At 44.9% G+C, this 17,536-nt stretch overlaps 1 protein-coding gene across 1 annotated transcript in view; it reads left to right on the top strand.

Annotated features, from left to right (window-relative positions):
• The first annotated feature begins 3,343 nt into the window (after nt 1-3,343).
• Nucleotides 3,344-17,536, top strand: part of LOC147630262 (uncharacterized) — a 50,831-nt gene continuing 36,638 nt past the window's right edge. Inside the window, exon 1 of the mRNA XM_086810104.1 lies at nt 3,344-3,541. Within this exon, the coding sequence (XP_086666230.1) occupies nt 3,476-3,541 (66 nt within the window). The 5' untranslated portion in view covers nt 3,344-3,475. The remainder of the gene's footprint in view (nt 3,542-17,536) is intronic.

Below are 17,536 nucleotides of genomic sequence, written 5' to 3'. Positions count from 1 at the left end.
TTGTTGGCATTAGTTCCGTCCTACTACACAGTCCACCTGATAGGTTTACGGATGGACATGTGTGACTCATCGAGACGTTGATGACTCTCTATGTTGATATGGGTAACTCGGGACGCCGATAATTCCATGAGCAGATGTGGGGTACATCGGGCCACCGATGGATACCTGGTTCCTGCTGTTATAATGCCATGTTTTTCTACTTTATTCCGAATGGTTCACAACAACGAGGAAACTACTTTGAGTATGAATTCCTCTGATCATCCGTAGTCTGATGGGCAAACAGACCGTATGAATCAGATTATAGAGGATATGCTTCATGCATATGTCTATGGAAAAGCATCAAATTGGAAAAAATATCTTCCAATGATGGAATTTGCCTATAACAGTTTTAAACATAGGCTATTGGTTTTAGTCCGTTCATGCGTATGTATGGGTATCAACCCAGGACACCTATTGATGTCGGTCTTAAGGACATCGAGGGATTTCTTGCGTGATATGCCGAAAATACTGACCAAAGCTCGAGATTCTATCAGGAGTGCTTAGGATAGGACACGATACTATGCTGATAGAGGACACTCAACTTAGTCTTTTGAGCCAGGAGCGTTGGTTTATTTAAAAGTTCCTAAAGATTTTCAGACTTTGTCAAAAGGAAAATGCTCGAATTTATCTCCTAGATATTGTGGTCCATTTCGATTTATACATAGGATTGGCACGGTTGCGTATGAACTAAAACTACCTCCAATTGTTAAGAGTTCATCTAGTCTTTCATATCAATCGATTGAAAGGGAAACTGGGAGGTGAGGATAACACAGCTACTCCTCAAGAACTCATTGAAGTCAAAGAATTATCCTATGTTCCACATGAACCTGATAAGGTACTTGAATTCAGGGAAAGGAAACTTTGTAGTTAACTAATCCCTGAGGTTAAAATTAGGTGGAAAGATAGGGAAATAGAGGATTCGACTTGGGAGTTGGTTGATATTGTTCAGTGCAGCTCTCCTTCTTTTCATTGCAAGAGTGCAATGTTTTGAGAGAGGGGTAGTATGTTATATGCACATTATGAGTGCATATACTAGGAGGCTTGTGAGCATGGGAGCATGTGAATAAGCTCTAATAGAGCATGGGTTAGGACTAACCTTAAGGGTTAAGGTTAGGGTCAGGCATCCAAGGGTCATACATGGGAAATAGAGAGTCAAGAGTCACTAAACTGAGGGCCCTCCTATATAATAGGGGCATGGGGCACACTCAAGGGGGGCTTAGGCTATGGTCTCTTGATGTTATCTTGAGGCTAGGTTATGTTATGCTCTCTTGTGTAGAGGATCATAACTACTCACCTACCATTTCACACTATAGCTACATGCTACTGGATTGGAGTTATACCTCTTGATGGTATGGGACATTAAGGTAAAGGTATGGGACATTAAGGTAAAGGTATGATGTACTTCATTATAATTCATGTGTGCATCCGTTGGGCTCGGGGGTGGTCAGGTGGATGAGTTTATGCCTGATTTATGCATGAGGGTTTTAACACTAACTTGGTATGAAGACAAATCATGATTGTAGGACCTCTAGGGTCCCCTCCAAGCGATTAAAAAATAATAGAGGAATATGCTAGCATCTCAAATTTTTGTAAAAGGTTTTAGGAGTCAAGACCCCATATTTTAACAAAAAAATATACGGTCTTCTTTAGGCATGTTTGATTCTAGTCATGCATGTGATGAACTCTCTCTCTCTCTCTCTCTCTCTCTCTCTCTCTCTCTAGTGCTTAAATGCTCTCCTCACTACTAATGTTCATGTTGCAAAATCGGGTCTTAATGTCTGTGGTGCTTGCCTTATGGTTTTGCCGTCTACTTGTTGCTAGGCTTGCCCTCTTAGCATTGGGATGCAATTGCCTCTCTCTAGTTGTCATGCTATAGTGTAAGTACCTAGCACCCCCCCCCTCATGAGTCCTCGTCACATTAGGATTTCAGATCTTAAGTGGGAGGTTGTAAGGAAACATGATACATCTCTCTCTCGCTCTCTCTCTCTCTTCTCTTCTCTCAAATCACATCCAATTTCATCATAGATCTTAAGTGGGAGGTTGTAAGGAAACATGATACATCTCTCTCTCGCTCTCTCTCTCTCTCTCTCTCTCTCTCTCTCTTCTCTTCTCTCAAATCACATCCAATTTCATCATAGATCACATGTAACAGCTTTTTGGTCTCATAGACCCTATGGTACCCTTTGGGTCTCATAGACCCTTTGGGTCTTTCGTAGACATTAATAACACACACACACACACACACACACACACATCTCAATGCTACAAGTATAGTACGAAGGCTATGTTGTTGGAGCAATCTCTTTATCTCTATGTTGCAACAAGTGAGGGGAGGGGAGCCTTTAGTTGTATTTGCAAGCGCATCTAAGTGTAATTCAATTGGTTCTTGTGTGTAGATGAGTGGATTTTGATAATGGTTTACGAGCTTAGCAGTATGAAATTAGAACTATGAAAATAAAACTTTGACACACTCATTTTCGAATGGTTTGAACTCTATTTTCTCCTAGGTTGATCACTATTTACTTTATGAACAAGTGCCATTTTTTGGGGTTCCCTTTATGTAAATATCGATCCATAATAGATGAGATAGCACTTGTTGCTAAAGCAACAAGTTTGTGGGTGATTGGCTACACCTCAACATCTCTTGTGGGCTAGTGGGCGGAATCGAACCTAGGTTTATTGGTTCCCTTTATGTAAGTATCGATTCGTAATACCCAAGATGGCCCTTGTTATTACCGAAGCAACAAGTTTGCAGGTGATTGGCTACACTTCAACATCTCTTGCGAGCCAGAAAGTGGAATAGAAGTCAGGTTTGTTGGCTCCCTTTATGTAAGTATAGATCCGTAATAGCGAAGATGGCATAAGAGAAATATAGTACATAAACAAGAAACTATTGGACAATAGCATGGAAATAAATTAACTTCCTTTTGAAATTGCCAGGTTGGTTGTACTTTTGATGCTAGCCGTTCAGCTGACACACTAGGAGTTAGCCGGTAGCTAACATACCCTTATCATTTTAGGCAGATTCACATTAATGAACCGCACGTAGATGTAATAAGGCATACGTGTGCTGATTAGAATCTTTGATGTAAACACTATATATACATGTGCATTGTAACACAATCACACAATTGGTTGCTAGTTTTAGTTTTGTGGAAATTGGACCTTACACATTTTAATGTGAGGTTTGGACTATGTCACACGTTCCAAAAAGTGGAGATGCAACTTCCGTGGTGGAAAAAGCAAAAAATAAAAATAAAAATCTACTCGACTAAAAATTCAAGTTGAGTGAAGGACCTTGCTGACCTCAGCTGTATAGGTAAAGAGTCAAGAGAGACCTGCCAGTGTCTGGTCCCCCCGAGTTGCAGAGCTAGCTACGTAGTTTACGGATAGATCTGTTCACTTTTCCCTAACTTTTTATCTAATCTTATCTCTGATGGGTTCCAACAACGATGGCGAGATCTCGTCAGTCAGCGCGAGGAGCAAGGAAGACGAGCCAAAGGTTAGTCTGTATTTTCATGTTTGCTCTCTTTGCCCTTTCAGGTCTTCTCTGTAAAATTCGTGGAATTTCGCCCCTTAGCTTGCTTCCCTTCTCAGTTTTCTGTTTAGAATAGGTTGGAAGATGATTTTAGGTGCCCATTAACTGATTTTTCTTGTTTCACCATGAAGATCTGGTCCATGATTAGCTACTGCCCTTTTTTTTTTCTTTGGCTTTCATTTGAGGTTCCTCAGCTCATTTTAGACGCCTAGAATTGAGCTTTGAGGCTCTCATTTATTGCCTGCTTCTGATTTGGCATTCCCATCTTTGCCCCCTCCCAAAAGAAGCAGGCACCATCACAGTGGGCCACGTCTGGTCCCACACACGCACAAGTGGATTGCCGCCCCCCCACCCCCCCCCCTTCCCCCCGCCAAAAAAAGAAAAAATGAAAAAAAAAGAAAACCACATGGGCCCGGATCCAGGCTACCTGCAATCCCAGCCTGGGCCCTGGCACTTTGGGTTTAAAACCATCCAGAGGAGAGGGGGCTCAGATTTTACAAGCATTAAACATCATTAAGTTTTCAGCATGGCGGCATTGCAAATGTATGCAATCCTGAAATAGGAGAAATGAAACAGATTCACAACACCATGTCATATTGCCGCATCACTCTACCCAAGCACTCTCGAGCAAAGTTAGTGTTATATGTATTGAAATATTACAATACCTCTGCCACTATCCTATATGAAGTTTTGATACCCAACATAAAATGTTGATGCAATCATGGTCACAGATCCATAGACATAAGATGGAAGGGTCAGATTTCTTCAAAACCTTTTCTCAAAATTTTGGACAACCCTATCCTTCTGTAGATATACACTGCCAATTTCTATAACTCTTCGAAAGGTGTTATTTTTGAAGTTTCTTGCCTCTTCGAAAGGTGTTATTTTTGACGTTTCTTGTGAAAGGATTACCCCTCTCTTCGAGGTGTATTGCAACCTTTGGATTTGGGGCTAGGTTGGCTGAGATTGTCCATTGGTTGGACAGCCTCACTGAGATGGCCCACTGCTTGGACAGCCTCAACGGCCTCCAAAGATAAAGGCTTGTCCGAGTGTTGCGCCTCCACTCTGTGTGTGGTACTCTATGGTTATGTGTTCTTTCATGGTATCAGAGCCTTGTCGGCTCTTGCTCGGCATCGGGCTTCACATCTAGGGGGGTGTTGGAATGAATTCTTGCCCTTCTGCTCCTCACGCTACCTGTGGCAGTGTAATATCCTACATAGTGGGTTGGGGTCTAATCGACTCCTCTATGTAGGGCTAAATAGCCCTTCATCACACAATTTGCTGTTTTCCAATGCTGTGAGAATATTCTGAGTGGTCGAATCAATTCTTTACATCATTATATTCATCTTGTCACTCAATTTTGATGGTGGTGGTGATTGTTGGATTTTCTCCTGTGTTGTCTCTTCTGTTGGTTCTTCTCTGAGAGGGGATAATCCTCTCATGATTAGCTTTTTGCCTATGTCTTTGAGTTGTTGCTTCTTCTTCTCCTTTTGTTGTTTGTTTGCTTGGGCCACATGAGAACTTGTATTATCAATCGTCAATGCATCCAATGTACAACTCTTTGCTTCTCATATTTGCTGAGAAAGTTTGATAAACATTTTGCAAGATTGACCGCGGGGGAGGGGTGGGGGGTGGTGGCCTTTGTTCGCGTGCTGTGCCTCCACTCTGCACGTGGTACTCTCAGGTTTTCTTTATTCATATGGTACCAAAAGGTGGCTTATGCTTGTACATGTCTGAGGCTTGTGGTCAGCCCATAAGGGTTGATCCATGGCCCTTCTACATGATGCTTTACTGATTCTATGAATGAATGATGACTGAATGACTGAATTCTTTGCTGATTTTATGAGTTATGCTTATATATGAATATGGGATGCCAGTTGGCCAGCTGATTCTCTGTCGGCCTGATGCTTGGACAAAACCTGGCTTAATTACTGAATTAAATGCTGATTATATCTCTGGTTTCTGCCCACACATGCTGCCCTTTTTGTAGCCCATGGCGGACTGCAGTATGGAGCATTGGCTGCCAGCTGACAGCACCTTGTGAACTCCCATGAAGTGGGTGATGATGCATATGATGGTGCTGTGCTACTTATGATGATGATGCTGTAGACCATGCTGAGGGTTATGTTGATGTGCTGCTGATGCTACTGAAGATGATGCTTATACTACTGCTAATGATTCTTAGGATACTGACTAAGATATTGACTGATCAGGGATTTAGAATGTTCATGCTGAAGATTAAGCCATGGCACGGGTGTGCATGTGACATATGGCCCGCAAAATAAATTGAGATCTATCACTCATCCCCTCTAGGGTGGAGGACTAGACCGCTAGTTTGGGTGGTGGGTGCTAGCATTTTATGTGCATCTCTAGTGTGGGATCTGGACCGTATATTGACAGACATGTATTTTCCCAGCTTTACTAGGTCGTGGGCTGCTGTCAGCCAGCTCTTGACCTCCCTATATAAAGGGCCTCTCTCCCACTTGTTGTAATCAATTCATTCCCAGCGCATCTTGTGTAATGCCCATCTGCTAGCTGCTTCAACCCCTTGTAATCTCATGCCATGACAATAGAACTTGATCATTGCCTACTCTCTCTGACTCTCTCTACTTTGTCTATATGTTGATCTTCCGCCTGCGCATACTTTCACATGATATCAGACATCTAGGTCTTGGCTCTCCACCTCTCGGCGACCCCTTCCGGCCCTCATCTGTGTTTTTTAGAGCAAGAAGTGCTGCTGTGTTTTTCAACAGGTGGCTGCATTTTTCTTCTCCGAAGTGTCTTCCACATCAGCGCTTCTTCTCTGGGCTGCCCCTGCTACAAAGCTTCTGGATAGGCGTCAAGGGGCAAGCTACAAGTGGCTGCGTTTTCTTCTGGAGGCTGTGTTTTCTGCTGTACATCAAGCGTTTTCTCTTCTGGTGTTCCTGTCTTGCGTTTTCCTCGCGGAGTCCAGGTGCAATCTAGGGGGGGGGTTGTGTTGGTGATTGGTGGGCTGTTTTACAGCTTGGACAACAGTGAAAGGCGATTTCTTTGCATGTGGTGCAGCCTGATGTCATGTGCATGTTTGCCCATGGACATATCCTGATGCTAGTCTAGAAGGGGTAGCCAGAAAAAGATGATAAGAACTGGAATTTAGGAGCATGAGGTGCAGTAGTGGCCAGCGTTGGACTTGGAGAAGGACCTAGGGGCAAGATGGATGTTGTCGGCTGTACCAGAAGTCCTGTCGGCTGCAAGGAAAGTTGTCGGCTACAGGAGGGGCACAAGTCGTGAGGCGAAGTTGCATTTATTGCCCAGTCAGCTGGCCGACCAGCAGTTGGCTAGTACTTCCTTTGTCCAAAGGCCTATAAATAGGCGCATGTGCTCATTGTTGGACTCATTCACTCCCCCTTTGGGTGTGGGTCAAGTACTAGGAGTATTTTGGTATACTGAATTTCCAGCTCTCTCTCTCTCTCTCTCTCTCTCTCTCTCTGTCACGATTGTGACGTATGTATGTATCAAATACTCTCTTCATTGCTGATTCCTGTTCATTGCAGATGCAAAGAGTAACCAGCCAAGGGAACCCCTACCCTCGATTGGTTGCGACTCTTCGCCAAAGGATGTACCTCTTCATCGAATAGCCACATCCCTTCGACGAATGGTTGTATCCCTTGATGAATGGTTGTGCCTCTACATCAAATAGACATATCCCTTAGCCTAAAGTTGTATCCTTTCGTCTAAGGTCATGTCCTTTCATCAAAGGACATGCCTCTTCAGATGTGTCTCTTCATCTCCTATATAAGAGACCTATTGTACTCAGTTTAATAAATTCAATTCAATCTTTTCTCAAGTGTTCTCCTGAAGTCTTTTGTTCTCTAAGTTAAGTACTTAAGTAGTAATTAGTACACAATACGAGGGATTAACAACATAATCCTCACAGTGGTTACAGAGCAAAGTTTTTCCTACCCGTGGGTTGTGAAGCCCTCACCCTCTCCGCGGCACTCCCTCGTCCACCCCCCTTCTCGATGTTGTATGGAAGCAGCGGAGGGATGGTGGACTTGGCGTAAATCTTTGCCCATGGTGATGTAAATCAAATTTTTTTTCCACACCCGTACACGCAGTGTGTGTGTTTCAGAGAGGGAACCCTTGCTGCATACCTGGATTACCCCCCTCCCTACTGCCGGTGGTGGTAGTCGTTCGCTGCATGGCAGGAACCCCCCCTCCTGCTGAGCATGGAACACCCCCCCTCCTCCTCACCTCGTTCTGTAGGTCGTGAGCCCTAGCTCGCTTTGTGCAACTGCCGGCCCTGAGCCCCTCGCCGCCGAATATCGATCGCCCTCCCCCTCTTCGCATAGTAGCTGGCGGCGCCTTTTCGAAGCGGTGCACCCTTCCTCCGGTCGGCTACGTGATCTAGGCCCCGTCACCTTTACACCAAAAAAAAAAAAAATCAATAACATTGGCACTTGGGTCTCTAATAATAAAAAAAAGGGGGCGTGCGCTAGTGTGAGCCAAAACCCCCCCCTTCCGTTGGCGATTCAACGCGGGTGTGAAGCGCCCCCCTTTCCGTTGGTGATTCGGCGACCATCCTCCCCCCGACTGTCAGGATGCCGCCAACTACACGTTCGCCTGCATCCCCTCTCCCGGCTCTGCCCACGCCACACTGTGTGTGCGCTCTCGTGATCTATGTGAATGCTTCATGAACAATTTTCCGGAGGAGCCCGACGTGCACATCTCCTACGTGAGTTACATTGACGAGATCCTCGAGGCTCTTCTTCCCGAACACAGCTCTCCTCGTGCCCCCACTGTGGAACCAGTGCCACTTCCCGCCGATGTTGGGTGGATTCCAAGTCTCCCGGACTCTCCTATCCCAGTAGCCCCGGCCTCACAGGTGTACCGCATACATGTCAGCAGCCCGCATGTAACCAAACCCGACACTTGGGCGATCTGGACTAATTTCCTCACCTGTGAGCCACTGCACCTTGTTCATTTCGAGTACTTTCTGTCACACGGTACCCTCAGTTAGCACACTTTCTTCCAGAGTGCATTGTAGATGGCCTCCGCAATATCTCCTCCACGTGCCCTCCTATGACATTCTACTGCGAGATCTTCGTCCCCGATTATACTCCATTATCTCCGGTGCCCAGCTCTTTGGCGGAACCAAACGAAGAAATGGAAGCAGACGAAGTAACCTCCGAGGACGATCCCGAGGAAGTGGAGGACCCCGACTTCGAGTACGAGGATCCCGTTACTGCCTCTCCAGCAGTTGTTCCTTCCATCCTACATCTCGGGTGGACCTTTCCCTGCTTCACCTCAGTACTCTCTCTGAGTTCTCCAGATGTTGACTTCGCACGACAACGTGTCACCCGCCGATCCTCAGATGGAGGCCTTGCAGATGACCACTCTTCAACAACAGATGGAGGACTTGCAACGGGTCTTTTTCGACGGCGTGGCATCAATGCGATCACAAATGGAAGACATGCAACAACGGCACCAACACTAGTGCGAGGGATCCAGGAAGTCACAGCGAGCGCGTCGTTCGCGTTCTCCAACATCATCATCATCATCCTCGGTGGGCCAGCAAGATGATCCCTCAACTCCTCCCGATCGGACCGCCGAGGTAGACAATGTTGAACTCAAACTTTTGTATAAATTAATGACCACAGCACAAACAAGAAAGATGGATATCAAGTTACCTAAGCCCTACAATGGCCGCTGCGATAAGCGGTTAATCGATCACTGGCTCTACAAGATAGAGGTTTATTTCTCAAATACCGAATTGCCCAAAAATAAAAAGGTGGCATTGGCCGGTACCCTCTTGCCTTCCTTTGGTGGCGAGGCAGGATTTCAGATGGCAAGTCTACTCCGACGTGGGATAAATTTCGGCGTGCTTTTCGCAAGACTTTTGAGCCTGCCAATGCGAACTTTCATGCTAGGTCTTCTCTCCGTCGCCTGAGTCAAACTGGCTCCGTGCTGGCTCTCGAGATAGACACTTAGCCCCTCTGACCAGCCTCACAGCTTCATTGACGGGCTTGAACCCACGTTCCAAGACGAAGTCCATAAGTACAATCCTGCCACCCTGGATGAAGCAATCTCGTATGTCGAGCGCATTAGTGATTACAAGCGTCCTCCCAGGAACTTTTCCTCCGGCGCCCGTTCTTACCAGCGGAATCGACCCAATGGGACTAGCCAACCCCAACGTCCCAATCCTGGACAACCAAACTCTCGGCGACCATATTCTGGACAACAGTCCTTCCGGTCGTGCTTCTCCGGGCAAGCTCCCGCGTCAAACGCAGGATCCTCTCAGACCGAATCCTATAGCAGCCGAAACCGAGATCAGTCCCGACAAGACCGTCGCAGCAATGATCGGCGCAACTTCAAGCGAGAAACCTCTTCAGGACAGCAAACCTCTTCATCGAGTGCCACTTCATCCCAACCTAGTCGTCCAGGCCTTTGAACAATTTGTTCTGGCGAGCACCGGTGGTATGAATGTCCTCAGCGCCCTAAACCCTCCAACACTTGGCGCAATTCTCAGGTGGACAGTTGCCACCATGCTGATCATGACCCACCTCCTGTGAAAGACAAAAACAAACAAATAGCTCGTTCTGTTCGCGTTTCTGAAGTTGTCAGTACCCTGATGCTTAATGGCCAAAGTATCAACCCTGTTCCGGTGAATCTTTCCAAGCAGGTCCTTAGTCTTCTGGGTTACATTGGCGACCATCCCATCAATGTGCTGGTGGATAGTGGCTGTTCCACTAATTTTGTGGGCACTTCTTTGGTTCACAAGCTTCGCCTACAGACCCGACATTTTGTGGATGCTTTTCACGTAGAGCTTGCTGATGGTTTCTTCCTTAATTGTAACAAAAATGTGCAACAGCTTTAGTTCTAGATTCAAGATTACCAAGATCACCTTAATTTTTCAGTGATGCCGTTGTCACATTATGACATGATACTGGGACAATCTTGGCTGTATCGATATGATCTAGTGATCAGCTTTCGTTCTCATTCAATCCAGTTATACCATGATGGTCGAGAGCTGGAACTTCGTGGCCTTTTCAGTGCCAAACCCATCACTGTTGTTTCTGCCCTGCAAGTCAACCGCCTCATCCGCAAACGTGACTGCACAACATCCTTGGTCATGTTACGGGAGATAGAAGCAGAAACTAGTGAGCAATCTCAAGCCTCGTCATCAACAACTGCTTACTTGGAGCAACCCTTCTTCAGGTCTTTTCAAGATCTGTTTCCGAATGATCTTCCGACGACATTGCCTCCTTGTCGTCCTGTGGATCACCCGACTGATCTTATCTCAGGTCAACCTCCTCCAACCCGAGCTCCATATCGTGTTTCTTACTTTGAATCTCAGGAGATACAAAAGCAATTACAGGAGTTGCTGGACAAAGGTCACATCCGTCCCAGCAAAAGTCCCTTCGGAGCCCCGGTTATGCTTGTCAAAAAGAAGGATGGATCAATGCGGCTTTGCATTGATTACCGTGCTCTCAACAAGCTGACAATCAAGAACAAATTCCCTTTGCCTCGCATCGATGAGTTGTTCGACCAACTGCTTGGTGCAAAGGTGTTTTCCAAGATTGATTTGAAGTCCGACTATCATCAAATTCGTATCCGTAATGGTGATGAATACAAGACAGCCTTTCGGACAAAATATGGCCATTATGAATTCTTGGTCATACCTTTTGGGTTAACCAATGCCCCGGCCACTTTCATGACCCTGATGAATTCGTGATCGTTTATCTTGATGATATTCTGGTTTTTAGTCGATCTATGGTCGATCACAAAGAGCATTTATAGATTGTCTTTGAAGTACTACGCACCAATATGCTGTACATCAACAAGAAGAAGAGCGAATTTTTCAAGAATGATGTGGAATATCTTGGTCACATCATTTCTGCTAATGGGATTGCAGTAGATCCTAAGAAGATTCAGGCGATTGTGGATTGGCCTTTGCCTCTCACCATTTCAGATGTTCGATCTTTCTTGGGACTTGCTAACTTTTATCACAACAAGGCGCATAGGTTTTCAGAGATTGCTGCCCCTTTGACAGAATTGACAAAGCTGGACAAACTTCAGTGGTCTTTTGAAGCTGAGCAATCCTTCAATGATCTCAAGCATGCCTTGACGACAACCCTGGTCTTGGCCATTGCAGATCCCACCTAGCCCTTTGATGTAATGATAGATGCCTCAGATCGTTTTCAGCCATTCAAAGCAGGTATCCTGTGTATGATAAGGAGTTTTTGGCAATCGTGCATGCTTATCGGACTTGGAGACATTATCTTCTTGGAGCAGATTCAGTTGTACGTACAGATCATCAATCTCTGACGTACATTTTCACTCAGCCTGTTATGAACTCTCGACAAGGCCGATGGGTTGAATTCTTGGCTAATTTCCACATGATTATCCAATATGTTCATAGTCTTCAGAATGTGGTTGCAGATGCTTTGAGCAGCATGCCTCGAGCCACTAATTTTGCCATCACAGATGTACAAATGGAAATCCCTGCTTGTTTTAAAAATGAGTATTTGACTGATAGAGATTTTGGAGATGCGTTCCGTGCTCTCAAATCTTCTAATCCAAGTCCTGCAGAAATGAACATGTTTGCAGCCTACACCATCATAGATGAGTTGCTGTTCTTTTTTGATCGCATTTGTGTACCTCACAATACTTCATTGCGGAAGATTCTCATTCAAGAGCATCATGAAGTTCCTTATGCTGCGCATCCTGGTATCAACAAGACATATCGACTTTTGTCTGCTACATACTTCTGGCCTCAGATGCAGCAAGATGTTATCAAATTTGTCAAAGCTTGTCATTCGTGTCAGATAATGAAAGCCTCTCGACAACTTCCTCAAGGGTTACTTCAACCGTTGCTAGTTTCCAATGAGAGATGGGAAAGTATCAGTATGGATTTTATCACCACTTTGCCTCGTTCATCCAAAGGCAATGCTCAGATTCTTGTGGTGGTTGATCGATTTTCCAAAATGGCGCATTTCATTCCTTGCAAGAAAGCTGCTTCAGCCCCAGATGTGGCATCATTGTTCGTGCAACATATCTTCAAATTGCGTGGTTTGCCGAAGACCATCATCTCTGACAGAGATCCAAAGTTCACTGGACATTTTTGAACGTCTTTGTTCAAATCTCTTGGCACGAATTTGTTATTCAGTTCAGCCTATCATCCTCAAACAAATGGACAGGCTGAAAGAGTCAATCAGATTTTGGAAGAAATGATTCGACATTACATTCAATCCCGTTTGGCATCATGGGAAGATTATTTGCCACTCGTGGAATTTGCTTATAATAATTCCCATCATTCAGCAATTGGATTAACTCCATTTCAAGCAGCATATGGGCATACTCCTCTTGTGCCTACAAACTTTGTTTTACAACACAAAGTGGCATTGGCAGATCAGTTGGTTCAGGAGATGCAAGATGTGCTTGTGCAAGCTCAAGATAAATTGGTCCATGTGCAACAAAAATATAAAAAACAGGACAACAAGCATCGTCGACATGCAGATTTTCAAGAAGGAGATTTGGTCTTGTTGTATGTGGCACCTCATCGCTACAAAACAGTGAAGTCCGTTTTTCCAAAGTGCGACCTCTTCTATGGGCCTTTCAAGATTCTTAAGAAAAATTCAGTTGTCAGTTACAAGTTGGAACTTCCACCTTCATGGGGGAAGGTTCATTCGACTTTTCTTATTTCTTGGCTCAAACAGTATGTTCAAGGAGATTCGCCTATTCCAGACGTATCTTCATATGTACTCGAAATTGAAGATGACCATATTATCCTTGTTCCAGAAGTAATTCTTGACGTGCGACAGAAGGAAACAAGAAGAAAGTTGACTACAGAATTTCTTGTCGTGAAGTGGATGGATTTGGATGAGTCTGATTCCACTTGGCAAACAGATGAAGAAATGCAGCAGTACCCTAATCTTCTTCAGGAATTCTTTGACAAACGGATGTCTATCATTTGATACATGGGTTTTATTTTAAATGGGAGGGAATGTCACGATTGTGATGTATGTATGTATCAGATACTCTCTTCATTGCTGATTCCTGTTGTGCAGATGCAAAGAGTAACCAGCCAAGGGAACCCCTACCCTCGATTGGTTGCGACTCTTCGCCAAAGGATGTACCTCTTCATCGAATAGCCACATCCCTTCGACGAATGGTTGTATCCCTTGATGAATGGTTGTGCCTCTACATCGAATAGACACATCCCTTAGCCTAAAGTTGTATCCTTTCGTCTAAAGTCATGTCCTTTCGTCAAAGGACATGCCTCTTCAAATGTGTCTCTTCATCTCCTATATAAGAGACCTATTGTACTCAGTTTAATAAATTCAATTCAATCTTCTCTCAAGTGTTCTCCTGAAGTCTTTTGTTCTCTAAGTTAAGTACTTAAGTAGTAATTAGTACACAATATGAGGGATTAACAACATAATCCTCTCTCTCTCTCTCTCTCTCTCTCTCTCTCTCTCTCTCTCTCTGTGTAGATGGCTGTAGATGTAGGGTACCTTTTTGTACCATATGAATATACTGAATTTCCATCTCTCTCTCTCTCTCTACTCTCCCTTCTGTCTGCGTTTTTGCATCAGCATGTTCTAAGTGGTGTTTAGGGCTGAAAGAAGACCCCCAGAGCTTCCGCGTGTTACACCTGACAAGTGGGTTCGACAGTTCCTCTTCTTCCCCGGCTTTCCTCCCTTCTCCTTGGGTGTTTCCCGGAGGTTTTATGTGGACTGTTTTGCTGCTGTCCAGCCCTTTCTTTCCTCAGTTTTCTGAGGGGTCTGATTGGTCCTCGTGCTCTTATCCGTTGGATGTGCTTGAGAGAAGTCTTGGAGTGTTGAGATTCGAGGTTTTCAGGTGGTTTTCTTGCAGTAGTGGTGTTTCTTTTGCTGTGGATATGGCTCCCCCGTGCACGACAAAGGAGGACAAGCTTGCTGGGGCAAATCTGGTCGCGAGAGCTTTGCGATGCGAGGTCACTACCAGTCTTTTAGATTTTGATGACCTAAGTTCCCTCCTATTGGAAGAGGAATCAGTCTTCATGGCACAGGGTAAGTTAAAGGTTTTGTCTCGTGATTCGGATCATGCCTTAGCATCAGTGCTGAAGAAGATTTGGAGTCGTTGCTACTCGTGTGGGAAGAAAGGACATTTATCTAAGGATTGCTTGTCCAAGAAGAAGGACAAGGGCAAGGGCAAGTCTTCATCCTACAAGAAGGGCAAAGACAGGACACATGACAGTGATTCAGATGCTTCTATTGACTCATCTAGCGCTTCCGGCTCAGGAGAACCAGGATGGTGTTGCTCTCTAGTTACACAGATAGGTTTCCCCTGTGTGCTTTTAGCCAGAGGAGGTTCGTGGGCGGGAGAGGGGGTTGTCAGCAGCTCCTCATTTCTGGTGCATGGGACACATGTTGGAGTTCCAAGCATTATAATCTGCTAGGTAAAGGTCAATTTTGATAGCTATGGATCGGTTGTGTTCCAGATTCATTGCTTGGTGTAGCAAAAGCTATGGACTGGATGTGTTCCAAGTTCATTATTCGAGGTTCCGGGACGTGATGTGTTCACAGTCCACTGTTGGGGTGAATGGAGTTCACTGCACACTTGCGTGGGAATTCGGAGCCAAGCATATTTCTTTATTGTTCAGGGTGGCATTGTGTTTTGAAGAGACAGGGTGGTAGGTGCATCTTCCGCGGTGTATTCAGTATCCGGCTAGTACTGGGGTGTCCATGGTTGCATCTTCTTCATCAGTTTCTTCGGACTTTTGCATACTATGAGCTATAGAGGGGGTGTTAGAATTTTATCCAATGTGGGATTTAGACCGTATATTGGCAGACATGTATTTTTCAACTTTACTCGGTTGTGGGTTGTTGTCGGTTAGCTTCATGGCAGTCGGCCAACTCTTGACCTCCCTATACAAAGGGCCTCTCTCCCACTTGTAATCAACTCATTCTTAGAGCATTTTGTGTAACGCCCATCTGCTGGCTGCTTCAACCCCTTGTAATCTCATGCTATGATAATAGAACTTGATCATTGCCTACTCTCTCCCTCTCTCTCTCTCTCTACTTTGTCTATATGTTGATCGCTTCCGCCTGTGCATACTTTCACAATGGGCTTTGATGTGGAGGATGCATGACGACTGAAGAAATCTATAATATGACTCTTTGGGAAAGTATCATGTCAGGTCTGCTTCTCGGTATGTTCTCAGTAATGCATCCCGAGCTCTAGTAAGTACATGCCTAAGTAAGCATCACTCTGATCATCAAATTGCATCACCTGTGCGAGTGGACCTAACCCCTCGTGGACGAGGGAGTGGAATGTGAGCCATATCTCATACTAGAATGGGCAACTAAGCATGTAATGTGCTCATCGTCCACCTATCCTGTGGTGCATACTCTACATATGTAAAATCCCCTACAAAATCTGCCCTAATCATAACCAAAAACATGGCTAGTACTATAGCAATTCACTTTAATCTTTGTACACAGGATAAAGAGCTGTAGAGATGGAGAGTTGACGGGAGATTGGGTTCCAACTACCCACTTAAGGGCCCCCTCCCACAAGCAGGAGTATTTGCTTTATTACTTCGGAGAACTTCATTACAATGCAGACTTTACCAAGAAACCTACTTGACGAGTTGACTTGAAATGCCAAACACAAGGACGAGGTAGACAAAATACCATCAAATGGTCTGAGGACAACTTAGAAGCCACTTTCGAAGCCAATGTGCACACCAATTCTGCGGGATTGATGGCTGAATACTGAAGATGACTTCTTCTGTTGCCTTGGACTGTAGCACAATGAAGTGCTCTACTGAATAGATGTATGCGCAAGTCAGAATACTCAATCACACATTGAACTGCTTTGTTTCATTGTTGTGTAAGAATGATATGATTTTGGAATGGGATTGAAGGGTTGCTTATATATGGCTCCCTTCCTCAAGTCGGTGTTTTTGGCTTGTTGGAAAATACCCACGACATGTTGAAAAAACCCATTTATGCTGACGTCTTTCACGTGTGCGTTGCAGGGCTTCTATTGCTGGCCAATTGGGTTGGTGGTGTCACGTGCACCTTGCACTGGGTACACAGTGACACTGGCATCATCATCAATGCAACATTTGTATTGTAGTAATTCCTTTTTTAGGAATATTTGTCGTATGCCGTGACCCCATTGTGAGCCCTCAGTCCAAGGAGACAGTCATGCATGAGCTAGTCCAAGGATAGAACTACGTAGGTCAGTCTCTGAGCCAATAGAGGTCAATCGGGAGTTAGTCCTCTTAACCCACTTGGAGAATTCATTAGTTAGGAACATGTAGCAGTCAGCCTTAGCAGCAGGTATGCATTAGTAGCATAAACATAATCATTGCATGCCTATGGGCGGTGGGCCAGCCAAAGGGCCAACCCATGGATTCATCAGCCTGTCCAAGGGCTGTTCACAGCATATTGGCCAGCTGACAAGCATCTGGAGCAATCATGCTCCAGTCGGCCAGCATATACAGCAGGTCGACAGCCTATCTGGTGATTATCCTCCAGTTGGCCAGGCCTAAGACACTTCAGTAGCATGGGAAATTGAGGGCCACACCAGTAGTTGTTAAGTGCTAATATTAAATGTTATTTTTATAGCATTTAATGCTATTTTTATATCATTTTCTTGTCCAAGAGAGCTTGGCCAACAACATCCTCTGGCTGACCAGCTCTCTTTGGGGACTATATAAGCAAGCGCTAAAATTCAGCATAATTCATTCATTGTTAGAGAAGTCTCAAGTCAGCAAATCAGCATACAAGTTTCCTATCCTCTCTTGGCTAACATTGAAGCTCCTCTTCCATTCTCAGCGAATGTGTAGTCCTACGGCTATTTTGGACTTGCATAAGTGGCCCTGAAGAGTCTTTTGTAGTGTCTAAGACTGGTGGATACTCAACCGACGTACGGTCTTTCTCGTCCTTGCTTTGGGTAATCATATCGCTTGTTCTATGCTTGTAC

The sequence above is a fragment of the Cibotium barometz genome, chromosome 16, assembly GCF_041138505.1.
Source record: "Cibotium barometz isolate CiBa-2024 chromosome 16, ASM4113850v1, whole genome shotgun sequence".
In the NCBI taxonomy this organism is placed as follows: domain Eukaryota; kingdom Viridiplantae; phylum Streptophyta; class Polypodiopsida; order Cyatheales; family Cibotiaceae; genus Cibotium; species Cibotium barometz.
This window is presented reverse-complemented; position numbering and strand designations above follow the sequence as displayed.